At 42.7% G+C, this 21,266-nt stretch overlaps 1 protein-coding gene and 1 long non-coding RNA gene across 4 annotated transcripts in view; one reads left to right on the top strand and one right to left on the bottom strand.

Moving 5' to 3' along the window:
• LOC143360017 (proton-coupled amino acid transporter-like protein acs) overlaps positions 1–17,293 on the top strand; it is a 28,094-nt gene extending 10,801 nt beyond the window's left edge. The window contains exons 2-8 of the mRNA XM_076798522.1: positions 6,865–6,911; positions 6,997–7,122; positions 7,763–8,035; positions 8,551–8,635; positions 15,082–15,354; positions 15,590–15,944; positions 16,296–17,293. Coding sequence (XP_076654637.1) covers positions 6,865–6,911; positions 6,997–7,122; positions 7,763–8,035; positions 8,551–8,635; positions 15,082–15,354; positions 15,590–15,944; positions 16,296–16,540 — 1,404 coding nt within the window. The 3' untranslated portion in view covers positions 16,541–17,293. The remainder of the gene's footprint in view (positions 1–6,864; positions 6,912–6,996; positions 7,123–7,762; positions 8,036–8,550; positions 8,636–15,081; positions 15,355–15,589; positions 15,945–16,295) is intronic.
• A 1,033-nt stretch (positions 17,294–18,326) lies between these two features.
• Positions 18,327–21,229, bottom strand: LOC143360045 (uncharacterized). 3 transcript variants are annotated; one of them, XR_013083199.1, is made up of 5 exons: positions 21,135–21,229; positions 20,627–21,030; positions 20,139–20,313; positions 19,884–20,012; positions 18,327–19,271 (listed from the first exon to the last, which is right to left on the bottom strand). It is a non-coding gene; the product is annotated as an uncharacterized LOC143360045 (long non-coding RNA). The 3 variants fall into 3 exon arrangements; XR_013083197.1 differs by having other exon boundaries at positions 18,327–20,012; positions 21,135–21,228; XR_013083198.1 differs by having other exon boundaries at positions 18,327–20,012; positions 20,627–21,071; positions 21,135–21,188.
• Positions 21,230–21,266: the final 37 nt, after the last annotated feature.

The following is a 21,266-nucleotide window of genomic DNA, read 5'->3' as shown; positions in this document are numbered from 1 at the left end:
TGAATTTGTATTCTTTCACGGAGTGTTTTCGATGCTCGCGAATATACGTTTATCAGCACTGAAATATTATTCGTTACATGGATAAAAAATACGGTTTTTGTATTATTATGTTGTATTATGCATTTTGGATCGTGCGCTGCAGACTCGAGCGATGCAGTTGGCTCGTCGGATCAGTAGTAGATGCAGGCGTCGTTGGTCAGACACACATGTTGCTATCTTCTGCATCTTCAGTGATGCAACTGTATCATCTATCTGGCATTGACGTCTTCGATCCGACTACCGTTAATGATTTCCCTCGATGCTTTATGGACGATGGAATATCCTTGTATAATAAACGTCATCTTACACGTAACGCGAATTCTGCGAATTCTTACTGGTTCTTTAACTTAACGAGATAATTCATCACTCGAGTTATCGACTTTCGGAAACTTTCCATTTTCTTCGGAATTCCACAAATCTTTCACTTCATGGCATCCATATAAACTATATTCTATTAACTGTATGCAAAAGTTGTCGCTTTTTTCAATCATTCACGCGTAATCACTTCTAATTAGTCCAAATCAATTTTAAGGAACCGAAGTTAAGTGAAATATACTTTTTCCTTGAATCATAAAAATTCAAAAATAATATTTCACTGTCCTTAAATTCTTCTATGGTCTTCTCATTGTTTTTTGCTTCTAATTTTATCATAAATGCATAAAGTCTTCTTATAATTATAACGGTTCCAATTTTCCACCTTTTACACGATTGTTCGTTTCCTATCGATGCGTATAAGTAACCTAATAATCCATCTCGTATGCCGTGTGTATAAATAAAATAAAATCGGAAATTGTCTTGCATTACGTTTCCGCAGGTGTTCATAATCAACAGGTTCCCCAGTCTAGAGATGAAAGAGTTACAATTCGATCGTTACACATTGTACCAAGTAGTAGCCCACGTAACCATAATTGCAGGGGGAAGTATATAAAATTAACGGGAACAGCAGTCGAACGGAAGTTTATTTCCTCGAGTTCGGAGTATCAAAAATAAAACCTCGTTGTATTTTATTCAATTTTTCATTGCACTGTTAGATAAGGTTTGCCCGTCAGCACAGAATCCGTTTCCGCGGAAATCGAGTTTGGAAACTCGTTCCGCACGTCTGTCCATGACTAGCTCTTTCTGCTTCTTGCAAATATTAATTTGTGCCTCGCGACGAGTTTCCAAACTCGATTTCCCCTAAAACGAGGTTTCGAGCGAAGAAATTGCACACTTCAATTTATTTCACCTCTTCTTCAATCATAGTGTGCATTCAAATCTGCTCAATAATTCAATCAATTAATTCCAACAAAGTAAAAATCGGAGCAATTTTTGCAGAAGAGGAATCCGTTCCCCAGACAATTTTTCAATTTACTTGCTTTCAAATATTCATACCAGCCCGTGCGACGGATTTCCAAACTCGATTCTCTTGTCCAACTTATTTTTGTCTTATTTTCAATGAGCATGGTTCAACAGTGCAATCTTGCAATCGTATCAACCGTATCAGTCAGCTCGGACAATATCAAAATCGTCCTCATCGAATCAGCGTTTCAGCAGAGTCGAAAACGATCGATCGTCCAATTCATCATTCGATGATTTCGGGAGCGTGCTGACGTAACACGATAAACGTTACCGATTCGCGTGCGTCACCGTTTCCGTTTCGGTGATCCGATTTAACGATGTCTGCACGATAACCGCCGCGGTTATGTCGCGATAACGATGACGGTTTACGATCGCTTGCCGATCGGTCCCTCATAAACGGAAAATCCCGTTTGAGATCTCGCCGGTTCCTCGAATAGGCCAGCTGCGCGCCCGGATAGAAATATTTGCGTGTATGAGCTCATTAAACGGCCCGGCTCTTTCGTAATACTTTCGCGGTGACGTAACACCGGCGGCCGTAGTCGCAGTATAGTAATTGCCAGCGCCCATCGATCGGCCGATCGACGCAGCATCCGACAGAAGTCGAACGCGCTCCGGCCAATCGGAATTTCTAACGCCGATTCAGAAGCTCGACGATCTTCTGATCATACTAATTAGCAGTCTACGGGTTCAGCGCGATTGCGCAAACGGAAATTTCGTCCGCGGATCCAGAAATCGGAGATCAGAAATACAATTAAATCCTCCATTAAATTCTGAACGAAGCAAAAACCAGTTCCGATTTTGTTGAACGATTAAACATTTACGTTACATAGGCGTTAACACTAGGTTTACGGGTTCTAATACTTTTAATTTAAAATTATTAAGATTCTAAGGATGCATACACGAGAAATTATTTAGCAAATTTATTTCCTTGGGTATATATTAGTTTAAAAATATTGCTAAGAATAGCACGTTCTTGTTATTTTCATAGAGTAATGCAAAATAGTCTCTAGTGCTCCGTAAACCTAGTATTAAAGAGGAATTTGTCTGATCAAATCTTCGTTCAAATGTTGACTTTGTTGTAATCCTGCATTGTTCCACAGTAATTAGAGTCATTAGCCAGGACGATCGTCAAAAAGTTAATATTTAATTAATGGAGTCCTCTTCGTAGAGTTGTATTTTTAAAGTCCACTTTGGAAATTGTACTTCGGCATTCTCATCAAGGTTTCAGTGCACTGTCGTGCAATGCATGCACCTTTTCAGTGAAAAAAGTGAATATCTCGGAACAGCGATTACTGACTCGAAATAGCAAAGCGTGCGGTAGGTACAGAGTCTATTTTCTGCGCGTGAAAACCGCATTTCCGACGGGAAGCTCGAATTCAAAGGAAGCAGGTTCGGCTTCCGATAAGCCGAAGGCCAGATCTGCACGGATCAACATTAACATTGAGAACATCGTGTGGTTCCCTCGTCGACGGCCACTCGATACGTGACTCGACGCATAAACCGTGCACAAACTGCTCGCGATAGTTCGCATACGATTATTTCATATTTGTTTCCCCTCGGATCCGTGTATTGTAATTCATAAACCTGAAGCGTTGACCTTAGGTAGCCGGCATTTCCATGCATCGGCTTACACTGAGTTTGATACACAGTACAGCCTCGTCTATGCGAACACGTCGGGACACAAGGTCGTTCGGATAACAGAGTCCTCACTAATTGTACCGGTTTCCGGTTCTTATTTGTTCCGATCACAGAGGTGCGTATAAAAGAAAGGTTCTACTGTTGTACCGGACGATTCCAGATGATTCACCGATATACACTGATTTCTCTATATACAGTGACTCCCATAAATATTCGGACACTAGGTATAACTAACTTTATGATTTAATAATTCGTTTGTTGATAAAGCAATCGCCCTGGAAATTGTTTCTAGCAATAAAACATTTATTAAGGATGATAAGCATATATAATTTATTTGAAAAATATACATACGTTTCATAATAAAAATTATTAAACGAAATAATGGACCATTTGTGGCTCACAAAAATATTCGGACACGTATTATATTTCTCTGGCAATCGCTTTCTGGGGACGCGATATCCCAAGAACGAGAAAACGTTTGTTTACAAACAGAATCTCGTGGACCATTAGATGTCCATGCCACCTCACTACTGTCAGTAGTAAACGTGAATTCGTTCAAAATGGGTCGCAAAGGATAGAATACGAGTTTCGATGTGCGACAGCTTGTAATTTTTCATCGAGAAAAAGGAAAAACCTATCGCGAAATTAGTGCAATGCTTCGTATAAGTAAGAGTACTGCTGCAGATACCTGTCGACGATTTTATATTGAGAATCGCATTGATTCTATTCCGCAAACTGGAATACCAAGTCTCTTATGTACGAGGGAGAAAAGCAAAATTATTCGGAAAGTGAAAAAAAAATCCGCGCTTAAGTGCTCCAAAACTAGTTAGTGAGCTATTAGGAGAAAGCTCCAAAAATGTTTCAGCCAAAACAGTTCGGAGAGTGCTGAGGCAAGCTGGTTACAATGGAAGAGTAGCTGGAAAGAAACCATTTATCAACGAAAAGAATAGGAATAAACGAAAAACCTTTGCAAGAGAGCTAATTTCTAAGGATGAGACATGGTGGAAGGATGTCATATTTGCGGATGAAAGCAAATTCAATCTGTACAATTCCGACGGAAGAACTATGGTGTGGCGGAAAGCGAATAAAGTGTTTAATTTTGAAAATACAAGAGGTACAGTGAAACACGGCGGAGGCGGCGTAATGGTCTGGGGTTGCATTTCGTCATATGGAGTCGGTAACCTAGTGTTTATTGACGGTATCATGGAGAAAAATCATTATTTAAATATACTCAAAAATAATTTAATTCAAAGTCCTGAAAAAATGGGACTTAATAATACTTTTGAGTTTTACCAAGACAACGACCCCAAGCACAAGCCACGTATTGTGCAAGAATTTTTATTATACCGCTGCCCCAAAATTCTTCATTCGCCGCCCCAATCACCGGACCTTAATCCTATCGAGAATTTGAGGGATGAATTGGATAGAAAAATTTGAAAAACCCCAATTACATCGATAGCTGAATTAAAACAAAGACTTGCAACTGAGTGGTCGAATATAACTGTTGAATATTTAAAAAAAATTATAAACAATATGCCAAACAGGTTAAGACATGTTCTTAAACAAAATGGTTATGCCACGAAGTATTAAACAAATTTTGTAATGCTAAATTACATTATCTAAATTGAAAAATTAATATTGTCCGAATATTTTTGTGAGCCAAAAATGGTACATCATTTCTCTTACTAATTTTTATTATGGAATTTATGTATATTTTTGAAATAAATTATCTATGTTTATCAACATTAATAAATCTTTTATTGCTAGAAACAATTCCCGGGACGATTGCTTTATTAACAAAGGAATTATCAAGTCGTAAAGTTAGTTATAGCTAGTGTCCGAATATTTTTGGGAGTCACTGTATGTCGTCAAGGCCTGGATGATAAACGTCGCGGAATTATCCCCACTACCGCGGGGTGTACCCCGTGAGGGGCCACGAAGCTCGAGAATCCACCGGACGCCGAGGAGTGTAAACATAACACGGCTCGGGTATGTCTCCTGAATGATAAACGACGCTCCTAAGACCCGTGTTGTTGACATATATCGAGAATTCACTGTATTCAATTGCGGAACAGAAAGCATCTTCGGAAATTAGTCATCCTGAATCACTTTGATACGGTAGGAGAAATATCTGCACGCGCGTCCGATTCTCGTTTCTTTCGGATTCTTATTCGCTGAGTGGCAAACATACTAATCTAGCTTTCGCAATTCCATATCTAAATCCAGATTTAACTAATCGAAATCGAACGGGATCAGATTCGACTGAAGCCGTTCCGATAAACGGAACTGATACGAGATAATCCGAGTAAAACCGCTTCCGACTAAATCATCGATCATTTACTCCTCGTGCTGTCAAGAGAAAAGGCGATACCGATGGTTGTGTAAAAAATGTCTACCGGTACTTCAACATATAGAGACTAGTCTTAATTTTTACGATGGTTTGAAAGGATAATAAAAGATTGCTGGATGCGCGATCAGTTGAGTCGAATTCATTGGAAAGTTATTCTTATTATGTTATAAATCTATTCTATGCGAACAGGAAATTTGATTGTTTCTAATATCGATTTTATTAGTCGATTTTATTAGCTAATCAAATTTGCGACGCGAGAGGCACGAACTATTTCACATTAAAATTTATTTAATCACGTTCAGGGGTTTGTAATCTTACAAAAAAAAAAAATATCGTGGCATTCGGGAAAGTTTGCGGAATCGTCCTACGTCGAAATCATTCCCACAGCTATCCTAATCGAAGCAGAAAAAATTGTCGAAGTTCAGCTTGTTGGAAAGGTCCATTTCTGTTTCAAAATTCTGAAGAACCGAGACTACGGGAGTAAAATTAACCCACTAATTATCGAAGAGCGAATGAAATGTTCAAATTCATTGAACGATCCTGAAACAGCCCTAACGTTCATTAAACAACCCTAATCTTCGCCGGCGCGACGGTGGCAGCGCGTCTTCAGTGCGCGACTCGCATGTGTCGCGCAACACGAATCGCTGTTATCTCTAATCTGCGTTTTGTTTCGACTTCCGTTATCCATCCCGACCCACTATTCATCCTCGACCGTGAATTACGGCCGACAAAGAGTTTCCTAATCGTCACGGCTCGAATTTACATCGCAAATCTAATACCGGGAACCGGTCGTCGAATGATCTTTATCGGCGCGCGCGAAACGCGTAATGATCGACGCGGCGAATTTGACGCGCATTAATTCATCATGTTCGATTGTGTTTGGATCGGCGAGCGCGGCCGGTTGAATGCCAAGTCGATGGCACGATCGAAGAGAAACGCGAGATTCTCGGACGAATAATACTCGGATGGGCTCTCGGAGGATGATCGCGGATGACTATTGACGGTCTTCGAGATCCTCTTAGCATTCCAATGGATTCCCGATAGACCGGAACTTGACTAACCGATTGTAAAATCAGTCGTCGATTTATTAGACAAACCGTTTTGCAATGTGCTCGGTGACGCGCGATGACGCGAAATAATGGCGAATGATCCGGCGGCGAGTAATTTATTAATGAATTCGAGAGACAAGTGTGATTGATAATCGGACGGGCTGAATTTAAATTGATTAATGCATCGCCGATTATTACACACCTGTCTACGATCCTGTATATTCTCATTATTACTCCTGTTTACACCTCAGATTATTATTTGCTTATTCTCAAAACATCGGACGATGCTAATTCTATGATCCCTCTTTTAATGATTGATTGCTTTTGATAACTTGTGTTTGGGGGATTATATTTTACCAAGGTTTATACGCTTAGTTCTGTATTATCAGTGGGATAAAAATAGTGGTACTCTTGGAAAACATAATTAATGGAAGTCTTCTATTTCTCCAGGATGGGCTGGACGCCAAAAAGTGGACCTCGCAGAACAACCAGAATGGGTAAGCAGCATCTAATAAGATCTATGAATCTTCAGAAAATATCTTCGACAATAAGGGTTTTGATAACATTAATTACGCGTTTCAGTTACGACCAAGGACATAACAAAAGCGGCGTCTACGTTCTGGAGCTCGAGGACAAGAAGAAAAGCGTGCAGGAGTACGAGGAAGACTATAATCCGTACGAGCACAGAGTGGTTCAGCATCCAACAACGTGAGTTTCGATTTCCCTTTCACCCAGTTTATCAATTATAATCCCGTTCGTGGGATTGCTAACTGGCTGGTGCCAATATGCTATTCGTCACGCCATTTTACAGAATCAAGACCGGATACCTATATGATACTCATAACACGAAGAAAAGGAATGATTCGCGAATCGATAGAGTAGTTTACCGAATGAGATCAAGCAAGCATTTGCATAATACCGGACGCTGCGCACACGCGTAGCCGCATCGTTTATTCCGACCGCGTTTCTCTAGATACAAATTACCCGGTAATTTGTTGCGGCGATTAGTCATGAAGCGGAAGAATAAGATTGTCCTCTGCGAAACTGCTTCGAGGAACACAGAAACGCTGCTAGCCTTGTTCTGCCGTTTAACGGCGACGGCACGCGTTAATGGCGGTCACATTTTCGAAAATTGTGCTCTCGTTTCCATAGATGATCCTCCGTCGAGCGAGCGATCATGTCCAATCTCGACCCCAGAATTCGTAGAAGCTATTCGACTGCTTATCTTTATGCATCTATAGAACAGCTGGAGTTAATGGTCAACGTGTAGCAAAATTGCGTGTAAAATGTTGAAAACTGTCGCGAAACTATTGGAAGAAAAATGTCAACAGCTGAACGACCGTTTCAGGAGCTGGGAGACTCTGCTCCACCTGCTGAAGGGAAGCTTGGGAACCGGAATCCTGGCGATGCCGAAGGCCTTTCACCATGCTGGGTATGCTATTGGTCTAGTAGCGACGATCATCATCGGTCTACTTTGTACCTACTGTATACGAATCCTCGTCAACTCGCAGTACGAGCTCTGCAAGCGGAAGAAGGTGCCATCGTTAACGTACCCTGCGACAGCAGAGGCTGCGCTCTCAGAGGGCCCGGCGCCATTCAGGCGGTTTTCGAAATACTCAGTGTGAGTACACATTCGTCGTCTAACCCAGAACGTTTCGGCGTCTGCCCGTACGGGCAGCGAGTTTCTTGCCCCGGGCATACACAGAACGACCCGCACGAAGCCACGCCTCTGCGGGTAGGAAGCCACGCCCAACCGGGGCAACGCTGCATGTGTTTGTCACACGCATTGCCACAGCTACGTGGCTAGCTACGGCCTACCCCCACTCCCCTAAGTCATTTGCCCGTAGCTTCGCACGTAGTCGTGCCCACGGGCATCGGCGGGCGCCTTTGCCCACATATAAGCGTGTTGAGCAGCTCTGGTCTAACCGAATCTATAATTGGGGCGGTGATTATGAAAGTGAAGTAAGTCATGCCTTATTACAGACAGTTACCCAATTGCCCTACAAAAAAATTCGAAATGATTCACTAGACAAAAAAAAAACAAAATTTATATTTATTGTATACCCACTTTCGTAATCAGTGGTACAATTAGCACCGTGCGCGATTTATTAACATAATGTATTTTTATGTTTACAGGCACGTTATAAATATATTCCTCATGATCTATCAGCTGGGAAGTTGCTGCGTGTACACTGTGTTCATCGGCACGAATTTGCAAGCGGTTAGTAGAATTCTTTCCATTAATCACTCGACGACGGAGAAAACGAAACGTAGCAACTTTTGTGGCTATGAATAGCGATATTTTGTAATGAAACTTTCGCGAGAAGGAGTTCAAGGCACACGCTTCTTTGTATTAGCGCAACGAAGTTCTTTGAAAAGTAATTAATTCAGCATGAATAGGGCTTTGAAAGTTGCCTTTTGAAGACATTGACGGCCGCTCATTTTCCGGAAGAATGCATTGAGAATCTGTGGAAGAAAATGTTACTAGAACCATACGTCTGAAACGAATTTCTTGGATGTCGTTGCTGGAAGTAACTTGTTGGTTCACAATAGAAACTGTTTGCTAAAAATTGTTTAGCAATGGACTGTGGGCTTTTAAACATGATTAAATAATCGCCAGTAGGTTAGGTGTTAAAACGCACTGAACAGCGGTCGGCAAGTAATACATTGAAGATGAATTGGACTTAGAGAAGTGACGTGAACGCGAGATCTGCAACTATCCGGTATTAGAAAGAGTAAATACAGAAGCATCTGTTCGTGGAGCGGCGAGCGGACACGTCGATCCAGCTTTTACCGTAAAGAGTGTGTACCGGAGAGCTAGTATCTCTTTCTCTCTTTCTCTCTCGCTCGGAAAGAGAGACGGTCGTGTGGGCAGCGAGAAAAAGGAGCATGTAGGTCAGGGAAACACGGCGCGAGGAATAAACGATTAGACGGTGCCGGGCGAGTAATGAGCGGCGCGGAGTCAAGGTGATAATGCGCGTGCACGGACAGGTTCGTTGACATTTCGCGGCGGGGAGGATGTGGCTGCCGTTTAAACGTTTACGAGGACAACAGCCGTTTCGGTCGTCGTCGCCGCTGCCGCGATCAGGAAGCTCCTCGAGGCGAAGTGCCGGAGAATGCTAACGCCGACCGTGAGCCGTTGTTTCGCGCTACTTCCGCGAGACTCCGTTTCTCGTTGACACACGCTGAATGAAAAGTGAACGTGTCCGATCAGCCTCTGAACTCTTTAAGGGATCGTCCGTGAAGAGGTCCTTGCACGGATCCTTGCAGAGATGCAGAGAGCCGAGGACGAACCAACGTTGCTATAGAATTCAATGCGTTTCTCGTTGAATGATTGTTTAGAATTTTTAGGCGTTGATTTTTGACATTTTTCTTCGCTACTGGACTGCGGATCTTTACACAAAATGTTTGCATTGACACAGAAGCTGAATAGAAATTTATCTTATTAAGCTGAAACTAATACATCGATGTCCTCAAATTTCCAGAAAGAACATCGAGATTGCAACTTCAAAAATTTTTCCTGCTTTAACTACAAACGTCGGATGAATGATTCTCGCATAGCAACGACGAGTATACGAATGGAGAATTGAAGAAAAATGATAAACTATAGGTAGACACGGACAAGACTCGCGGCTAAGTTAAAGACGAATAGAAACAAGATAGAAAGTCGTGGAATAAAATGGTCGGTACATAACTCAGTGAAAGTAAATTTAATAGATCGGAACGTTTGGCCAGATACAATACAGTTCGAGAAGTCATTAAACGCCATACAGCCCGAGGAATTCTGCAACCGAACAGTGAACCCGTCCCCTAAGGTTAACAGGTCCAAGACAGGGATTAGTCATGCTTCTTTTGATGATTGTCGTTTTAAAAATTCCGTGGGTTGTGCCGGTACTTCCCGTTGCGCTTAAGGATTCAGCACGTCGCTCTACAATCGTAGAAATGATCCGGTGGCACGAGGATCGGAAGAGACCAGCAAACCTGAACTATCATAAATCCCGTGCAAGAGGTCGCCCGGTTTGATTCCGTTCCACTATGACGCCGGGGCAACTGCCGAGTCGATTCCGCTCACGTCCTCTAGGCGCATCGTAAAAATTTCAGTCGTACCGTTTGTTAATTCCCTATCGGTTCGTTAGCTTCTTCAAACACTACGGAATCTGGCAGCAGAACAGCTGACCGTGTTACATGCTATATAACGTTCCTGAAACCCGATTAATCATTCGCGATTGTGCGTTCGAGTTGTCCAAGCTAACAGTATCAATTTAATTGGAGCAGTCTTTCTCTGTGCTCACCTTGTTACGATCTTGAGCTCTACATTTTACACGAGCGCGATCGGGTAGACTCGTTCTCGATGCAGCTAGCTGTGAGAACAGATTTCGAGGACGATGACAAAATTGTACTATTCTAACGATAACTCCTCTAATCCCTTAACTATTTTCATTTTCACTCATTTTTATCATAAATGCATAAAATCCGTGTAATTTACCAGCGGCTATGTAATAGGTTCTAGATGCGATTAGAAGATTGTACATCAGTAGTGTCAATTGTTCAATCAGCAACTTAATCTTTTGGAATTATTGTTTTACTAGATTTTTAAGTTCTTGCTCGACGCAACTCAGTCATTGAGAATCGTGCTCTTCACGCTACACCAAAAATGAAAGTATCGAAACGGGGGAGACGATAGAAGGAGTCGAGAGAAGATTGTACATACAGACCAGAACGTGTTTTTATCTTCCGTGGCTATGTCCGCGAATTATAATATAATGAGTGGAGACTTAATGTTCAATCTCGCGATGTCGAAAGAAAAAGTTGACTGTGTCGGTTTAGCCAGGGTGTGTGGAGCACGTCGTTTCGCTATACGCAATGTAATGGATAGTTAGCTGGCGCGGTTGCGACACGTTATTACACCGAGTGGATAGAATGTGGATGCAACGGGCACCGATGGCGAAAACTCGAGCCTTGTCGCGGTTGGCCGCGTTAGAAAGAGCATATTCGATTATCGTGTCTCGCGACTCCAACAAGGAACAGACACCGGTGACCCGCAGACAATGTTGTCTGATTAATCGACTCGTTTGACAGCGGACGAACACCTGTTCCATTCAACCCGGCAGTTATCCCGCGACCTCCGTCAAGTGGCGCGAAAAATGGTACGCAAGTTGCCGACGGTGACCTTTTGGTCAAACGCGGGTCAAAACGATTTTGAATCGTGAGGCGAAACATTTTACGACGTGGATGGGTGATGTAACCCGGCAGGAGAGTCGGTGGATAATTAATTAGGCAAGCGGCACGCATCGAAGTTGAAAGATATACTCCTCGGGAGACTGATAAGAAGAGAGCCATTCTGGCACTGGTTGCATTGCGGTGGCTCCGCGCGTTTTAATAACTGTTCCCTTTTCCGCGAAAAGCACAGTGAAACAATCGACTTCAGATATGATCTTCAGATATATTGGAACGCGAAACCGGTCAGGTCTCGAGCGAACGGACATGCACGGTCGTCAGAAAAATTAGTCGAGCATTCGAAACTTTTTGCGTCCGACGGAAAATTGCACCTTAGTTCCTGTCCCAGCCGGATCGAACCGATTCGAATCGGCGTGCACCGCATTATGCAACGATCCGAGGGATTATATCAACCGCTTATACATTCCGCTCGCGAGATCCGTCCGAACCTTTTTTCACTATCGAAAATTACACAGGGCCGAGGCTAATCGACGATTAATCGACCGGGGAACCTGGGAACCAAGCAACCGGACGAATTGAATACCTTGCGCCATTACCGCGAACCGACCGCTGAGTCTGGATACCAATTATCACATTCTTGCGCGATTATTTTATGCAACTACGAACGCGCCGCGGCCAATTTATTACCCGCTTATCCTCTAATACCTTCCAATTACATTGAACAATTTTATTTCCACAATAGAACAAAACTTCTCGGTCATTTCAAACGGGCGTTTTAATACTACATCTACCACGGTCAAACGACCGGTTCTATATTTTACAATTATTGAAATTATAAAGATTCATTTACGTATTCATTTAACTATCCATTATATTGAAAATTATGGACTATCTCGACAAATTTAGTGGCGCCATTTATAAGGCAACATTTACCACACGTTGTTATTACCGACGCTAATGACCTCGATGACGTCGACACGACGAAAAGTAACGACGAAGAATTTTTCGGGACGAATGTATCATAACGTGTTCAGTTGTGTCCGTTTAGAGAAACACGGTCACGTTTCTTCCGTCAATTGCCCTTGCGATCTAATTAAGGTGTTCCGCCCTCTTAATCGCATATCCTGCGTCGACCCGTGAATTAGAATCGAGAGGACGAGCCGCGGTCGTGAAACTAGAATGAAAACGCCTGATCGAGTGAAAATGGAACGCCTCAAGGCGGTCCGCAATCGCCGAAGCGCAAGTTTCTTTTTCTGGTCGTGTTTAACGACGACGCGGACCTTTGCAGACGTGTTGGCACCTTATGCGAGACTAGTCGGCGACTATTATGTACGCAGTTGATGGTATTCGATTCCTGTAATCCAATGAAACTCGCTTCGTTAGTCACCGCGATGATTGAGCGACTCGCAATTTTATTGAAGCCCCTTGCTCAACGATTCTTTCACCAGCTCGTTGATCAGAACTTTATTGGTAGCAATTTTCCACAAGAAAAGAAAATATTACGACTTAAATCAATGTCCAATGATGTGTTACACCCGACGTATTATTACGTCCGGCTTAATTCGTCGTTCAACACGATGTTACACCTAACGTATTATTACATCCGGCTTAATTCGTCCAACATGATGTTACATCTGACGTAATATTACGCTCGACGTAGTATTACGTTTGACGTCTTACTACGTCCGACCTAATTCGTCCCACAAAATGTTGCGCCTGACGTAATATTGCGCTCGACGACGTGTTATTACGTCCAGCTTAAGTCAATGTTCAATGACGTGTTACCCGCGACGTATTATTACGTCCGGCTTAATTCGTCGTTCAACATGATGTTACATCTGACGTAATATTACGATCGACGTAGTATTACGTTCGACGTAGTATTACGTTCGACGTATTACTACGTCCGACCTAATTCGTCGTTCCACAAAATGTTGCGCCTGACGTAATATTGCGCTCGACGACGTATTATTACGTCCAGCTTAAGTCAATGTTCAATGACGTGTTACCCGCGACGTATTATTACGTCCGGCTTAATTCGTCGTTCAACATGATGTTACATCTGACGTAATATTACGCTCGACGTAGTATTACGTTCGACGTATTACTACGTCCGACCTAATTCGTCGTTCCACAAAATGTTGCGCCTGACGTAATATTGCGCTCGACGACGTATTATTACGTCCAGCTTAAGTTAATGTTCAATGACGTGTTACCCGCGACGTAATATTACGCCGGACGGTGTGTCCCGGCAGCCACTGCAGCATTTACCAAACAGTTAGCACCTTGGACGTATTATTACGCCGAACGTATGCTAACCTGCTAGCCAATCGACGTTCTTCTGCATTAACGATTCCGCGATGGACAGATTCATCCGTTAATCGTGCTCACCGTTATCTCACGCACAGATGTATTGAGCGACGTCATTGTTCGTCGCAAGGATACTACTAGAAACACAGTTACGTAAATTCCCATCGTTCCGCAAGACAACGCTGTCCGACGATCCTAGGCTCGAACCGCTTAATCAGCATAATGCCGACGGAATTGCATCGATTGAAACGCATTACATGATCCGTGTGTAGCATGCAATTAACGAAACGGTGTTGCGGTATGCAGCAGCGTTACACAGGACGACGTGCGGGCGTTTAGATAGTTTTCGAAGCGGGTCCATCGGTTGTAGGAAAGCGACTCGCGTTTCCGTTTTGCTAATTATTATATAAAGCGCGTCTTTGTGCCGCGGCCGCTTGCGCAACCCGTCCGAACCGCGAAAAAGTTCTTTCTTCCGCGAAACAGAGAGAAATTCGATTCGTGCGAATGGGAATCGGCCGCGAAAAAAATGTGTGCGTTCACGATTACGTCACCGTCATTACGTAAAGACGAAGGCTGAGTGCAGCGGGATCGTGAAATAGTACGCGTCGAGCTGTGTCTAGCCCTCGCTTCCGGTTGTCCTTGAATCAGTCGATATCGACGATCTACGACCGCGTTTGCGAACGTTTCGCTATTGTTCGCGCGATGACGGCGTTTCGCATCGGAACGATAACGACAGATTTACGACGTTTGCACTGCGATAGACGATAGAAAATCGAGATTATGGTCGCGATCGCGCGCCAGAAGGGCACGCGCTGCACGCAGGATCCGCTTGTCCGCGATTTAAAAATCCGCGATTGCAATGTTGGACGAAGCTATTGACACTCCACGGTCATTAATCATTCATATATGAGTCCTAGCTATGATAAATACTTCCTCTTTGTTTAACTATCCCAGGTTCCATCCACCGTTTATGACTAGACTGCGATTACCATGGAAAATGAAAATTGAGTCAGTTGAAAGAAAGTGGAGTTGATTGAAAATGCATTTTCTTCTTTAATAATTTTAACAAGCTGAAAATAGTACAGCCCTTTATTTTAATGCTTTTACAAGTTTGTATTTGATCTACTCCTTTTTACAAATAAATGCATAAAAATTATTTTCACATTATTTTTGTTCCAGGCTTTGTCGGATTACTTCCCGAACGCGGATGTGAGAGTGTACATGCTGATAGTTCTGCTTCCCTTGATCCTCGTCAACTGGATCAGGAACCTGAAGTTCTTGGCTCCCTGTTCGACCATCGCCAACGGCATCACGTTCGCCAGTTTTGGTATAATATTGTACTACATCTTCAGGGAACCGCTGACCTTCGAGAACCGCGAACCAATAGGCAAAGTTGGGGACTTCCCGCTTTTCTTCGGCACTGTCCTCTTTGCTCTGGAAGCCATTGGCGTGGTGAGTACTCTAAATTCTAAATAACACTTCAATTCATGTTCGAGTTGCACTGTAGTTCTAAATTGTATTATTGCCTATGAAATTACTGAGCATTTTCATCAAGATATACTATTATACCCTGAAGATTTATTAATTTATCATTTTAAGGTACAAAGCTGCACCTTATACAATACCTCCCGACTACAGTCTTCGGTATCCAAATGATTCAGAAAATCTTATGATCATCTAATTTTAGATCATGCCCCTGGAAAACGAGATGAAGAAGCCGAAGACCTTCATCAAGACCTTCGGAGTGCTGAATATCGGAATGGGTGGCATAGTTGTCCTTTACACAGCCCTGGGATTCTTCGGCTACATCCGGTACGGTGCTACAGTTGGAGGCAGCATTACGATCAGTTTAACCGAGCCAGCACTCTTAGCCAAGGCTGTGCAGATCCTCCTGGCTATCGCCATCTTTTTCACGCACCCCATCCAGTGCTACGTGGCTATTGATATAGTTTGGAACGACTATGTCGCTCCCAGGATGGAGAAAAACTCGCATAAGCTGCTGTGGGAGTACGTCGTGAGGACTGCGCTCGTTCTTCTTACTTGTAAGAGAAATGTTTGATTGTATTAACGGAGTACAGGACTACTGGAACTTCAGGAAAATTAATTCTAACTATCCACTAGTCCTGTAGCTCCTGAGGGAGGTATTCAGGTTTTCGAAACTGGTTTAGGAATTTTTCAAAGAAAAACTATTGAACCTCCTGCATTGGGATCTTGCACACGTATTTACTGGTATTCGAAGTACACGTGTGATTTTTTATCAAGGAAAAATAATCAAAATTCCACGAGTTGTATATTTGTTTATAGAGTTTCGAAACACCTGGAATATAATTGGAGCATCAATTAACTTTGCTTAGTGAAGTCAATATACTAATTGTATTGCTCGCTACTTTCAGTCCTGCTGGCCATAGCCATCCCCCAGCTGGACCTGTTCATCTCCCTGTTCGGAGCTCTATGTCTTTCCGGTCTCGGACTGGGTTTCCCCGCCATCATACAGACTTGCACGCTCTGGAACGTGTACGGCAGGACTGGGAGGCTACTGATGGTAGCCAAGAACATGTCCTTGGTCCTGTTCGGGCTCCTGGGTTTCCTGGTAGGAACGTACACGAGTCTTCGTGACATCATCCACAGCTTCTCTTGAAGCGTGTTCTTCGGTGACGAGGGACCATAAACGAATGGCATCGGAGAAGAGGAGGCAGGAGGAGGGCGCCGCGTTATCCGCCGTAATGGACGAACGTGGGAACGCGAGGTTTCGACGCCTAAATGAATACCAAACGATCGAGCCTGGACGAGGATGTCCCTCCTTCTTCGAGACGTATTTTATAAATACGTTGATGGGATGCGAGACAGAATGATCTCATCTAGATGTGGAAAGACCGGAAAAGAAGACCCGCCCAGCGTGTCGCAATTGGTGGACGCTAACAACATGTTTTTCTCGAATGGGATTGTAGTTCGACTGTTGACCAACTGTTTTTATTTGTTTTGTTACCGCCGTTTCTTTTTTAAATCGCGGACGATAGAACTAACGAATGAGAGGGACGCGCGCGCGCGCGCGCTCGTGAAATTGTTGAGAAAATATAGTCGACGGAATAACACACAGCTTGGAAGCACTGGAGACGTGTTATGTCCGTAGTTTGATCGTGGAAGAGTGCTTTCCGAACGCGTTCCAGTTTATTTATGATTATCGTAACATTCTAACACCCGTTTTGTTCCTCGCACGAGGCTTTTGTTTGTCTGTGGCAATCCGTTCTAACATGTATTATTTTATTGAATGATTTCTTGCCGTGGGCAAAGGATGAATATTCGCAGACCGTTTCGACTTAAGATGATAGCTAGTACCAATCACTCAGTATGTTAATTTTAATAAACCGATCTGTTCAGTGTTTTATATAGATACCTCGAGTGTGACTGCACCAGAGTCCTGAATGTCTGAAATCCTGACGGGTACCCGTCCTATCGATCCTTGACGAGGATTCTGCTTTCTCTTCAACGAAACGTCCAACTACTTTTCCAAACTACACCATTCTTAAACCCTAATTTTACCTTAGCTCTAACGGTAAGTATTCTTCAGCTATTCTCCTGGCCTTCTAGCACATTTAATAACTATTTCGTTTCTTTACGATAGCAGAAGAGAAATTAATATCATCGTCAGCATTCGGATTCACTATCAGGAAAAGCTACTCTATGAAAGACCTAATTCATTTTCTTTCGAACGAGCGTTGGTAGCGAATGCGTTAATTAATTAATGATATATACCAGACGAAGAGCTCGTTCCCAAGACTCTATTCTTCAAGAGAATACAAGAGGTACATTTCTGCAAACTTTTACAGAAGATTCGGTCGAGGGTAACCGACTGGACTCTCTGATCAACCGCGCGCGGGTCAAAGTTCAGAGGTAGCGTTTTTCGCTTGAACGCCATGAGATGTCGCCGGTTCTTACGAGTTTATGGATCGCGGCCGGGGTGGCTGCCCCCGCATACCTCGCAGCCAACCCCTGCGCACCCTCCCCAAGCAGACGGTCTCGAGCTTGGGTTTACGCAGCTTCAGTCGCACGTGTGCAAGCGACCCCATGTCGACCGGAGCTCCGTCCGTGTGTGTGCGCCTCGCACACGCGTCCTCGTGTTCCTCTTCGGCTTAGCGCACCCTGTGTGAGCCTCTCCCTTTCGCGTCCGTCCAGTTTGCTCGCCAGTGAACGTAAGTTGCGTACCGACCGCCGCACCAAACAGATAGGGACGATGCTCCATCGCAATAGATCCGAGGCTGGAGCCCCGCCGACCCCTCGCTATCAACGCACAATGCCTCAGGGGTGGTTGCAACCCTTTCAGGACGTCGAGGATGAAATGATTAGTGATTGTACTATTTAGTGTCAAGTGCATATTATTGTTTTTGTCCTTCGCGGTAGGGAAAAGTAGCTGGTACACTTTGTTTTATAGGGTAGGGCATGTCCTTCAGGTTCTTAACGTTACAGTATGTCAGGTGAATTGGTGTCAGGGTGGCGAGGTTGAAATTGTTAGTAAATAACTTGCTGGGACGATTGTTTTTTTCTTTTATTTTAGGATAGGATTTCATTTTTGTTAACGAGGGGAGTAGTCAGATGATAGATTTTCGTCTTTGGCACACTTGTTTTTGTGTTGATACGATGACGGTGGATTATGTAACGCAGAGTGCTATTGAACGGGTCTCGATTGCGGAGAAGCGATTCCTCTAGGAAGTTTATTCTAGTTCTCTTTACTAAATTTTTCACACGATGAGTAAATGGAATTGGCTCAATTGTTGTCGTATGTCAAATTCTTTTTAAAAGTAGCAGTAGTTTTCTTTAGCGAGTGTTCTTACAAAAATATTACATTCTTCTGAAGTTTATTTTCATTCGCACTTTAAATTGTCCACCTTATAGATCCGTTGCTCGCTTGCCATTTACAAATAAATCAATATGCAACTTCATCTTTTGAGAAACACGCATCGCACATTGAAAATTTAAATGTCACCTATTTATAATGAAAGCGTACTGTCCGTAAATTTAATTTCGTAACGCCAAAGATGAATAACAGAAAAATAAGTAATATTTCTGAGTAACCAGGAAACCGAAAGTTAGTATAAAGGTCCTCAAGTCCAAGTGTCACGAATAATTGCAATGACCATAGCCACCAGAATTTTAAATGTTGACGGAAAATTCATTGTGCAAGTTGTAGGGGTGTGAATGGTCTAATAAGAGTTCCATAGAGTTACAAATGGCTTTGAAAGAACGATTAGCGTTCTGCGGAAAATCGTTCCGCCCCCGGGTGACCGTATTATCCCCTGCACGTCACGATCGATATATTCCCTTTTAAACCTGTCCGCCGAACCGCGTGCGAGGGTGTGCTCGATTCCTTTCACCTGTATGCACAACAACACCGTGATGACAAATCTCACGTTCGCTCGGTGATCAACGGCAAACACGTTGATCGCTTCATCGAGACACGCGTGATGCGAATCGTATACCTTTCATTCGGAACGGTTCATTCAGAAAAATTGTAATGCGCGTGAGAAACTTCTTTTGATCCACTCATTGAACATGGAATATATTACTCAGTCATTTTCTTTTGAGGAGAAAAATGTAAAAATAGCTTCCTTAACACTGGGTTCACGGAGCACTACTAGCAGCTATTTTACATTATTTTATGAAAAAAAAACAAGCACGTGTCTATTTTTTGGAATAATATATACCCAGAGAAATAAGTTTGTTGAATAATTCCTCACGGTTGCATCTTTACAATCTCAACTTAAACGAGCAATTCCGAATATTTTTAAAAGAATTAGTAGAGCTCGAGATAAGGAAGAAATCTGTTTACTGCATAATAAACTGTAGTAACATGTTATACTAAATATAGTAGGAAAATAGAAAATTTAGTCCAGTTAATAGTAGAGAGATTGAGAGAAGTATCGATCAAACTTTTGTTCTATCTTGCTATGTAGAAAGAAATTTGTTGCACTTGTAAACGCACATACATTTGCAGTCTCCTTATTTACTTAGTTCTATTGTCGTCCAGTTATACTTTCAGTGGAGTTGTATGCTACATAGGGGTAGTTCTCACGATAAATAGTACTGTCTGTTGGTCAGTGGATCTTGGAGCTAGCCTGAAAAATAGATTATGATATAGCAGAATAGAAACAGGTGACGTAAAAATACTTTAAATAGAAGAGAATCGCATTTCACAGGTTTTTTTTTAATCTTTTCGTGTACAAGTATTTTTCACTGCTTACCTCCTAGCGAAAGCTGACATTCTCTACTTGCAACTTGATCCTTCGTTTGGTTGCCATTCCCTTTGTGGGTCAATCGATACCTTCCTTACCAAACTTGACGCTAATAGATGGTTATATGACTTGCATTGCCAAATGGGTATACTCGGTCTTGTTTTATGGTTATCCTTGGGAATTACTGGAGGGAATAAACAAGTCGAATTATCATTTGGAGGAGCCAAGAATTTGGACAAACATAGCTGGAAGGTCGTTTGGTCGCCAATTAGACAATTTCTATCGTTATAGAAGAGTATAGAAGAGTGGTTTTACTAACTTGCTAAAAATAATTTATTCTCACTAATAAAATTAACAATGATCAGCAGCAGATTAGCAATGATTAGGCAGCAATGTATTAAATCACTACAAATGATGATGACAACTCATTAAGGTTAATTGAAGGAACATTTTCTTCATATGTGACGAATTTTATATTAATATTAACGTCTACTTGCCTTCGTTGTTATCTTCCACAGCCGTTTGGTTCCTCTAATCAAATACTTTTCTGCCACGAGTTCCGTCAAGAAATGGATGTAACGAGTTCTTCAAGGTTCTCCATTAACCCAGGGCTAGAATTATTCCCAGATGAAAAATCTCATTTCTCCGTCAACTTTGGATATTATCAACGACGTTACATATTTTTAGTACATAGCTCAAGGAAAAATATTGAACCCTGGTGGCCCCAGTTCTTCAAGGTTCTCCATTCACCTAGGGCTAGATTTATGTCCAGATGAAAAATCTCATTTCTCCTTCAACTTTGGATATTATCAACGACGTTACATATTTTTAGTACATAGCTCAAGGAAAAATATTGAACCCAGGTAGCCCCAGTTCTTCAAGGTTCTCCATTGACCTAGGGCTAGATTTATGTCCAGATGAAAAATCTGATTTCCTCTTCACCTTTAATGAACGACGTTACACATATTATTGTTACATAGTAGAAGGAAAAATATTGAAGCCTACCTGGTTAGTTCATCGTCTTCAACATGTGCAGTTCGTCCCCAACCATAGCCTCCGACCCACTGCAGCCGCGACAGCTCTAAATCTCGTGCAGCTCCGCTGATGGCTGCACCGGAGGCGTAGTCTCCTAACTTG

This window comes from Halictus rubicundus, chromosome 12 (genome assembly GCF_050948215.1).
Source record: "Halictus rubicundus isolate RS-2024b chromosome 12, iyHalRubi1_principal, whole genome shotgun sequence".
Taxonomy (NCBI): domain Eukaryota; kingdom Metazoa; phylum Arthropoda; class Insecta; order Hymenoptera; family Halictidae; genus Halictus; species Halictus rubicundus.
This window is presented reverse-complemented; position numbering and strand designations above follow the sequence as displayed.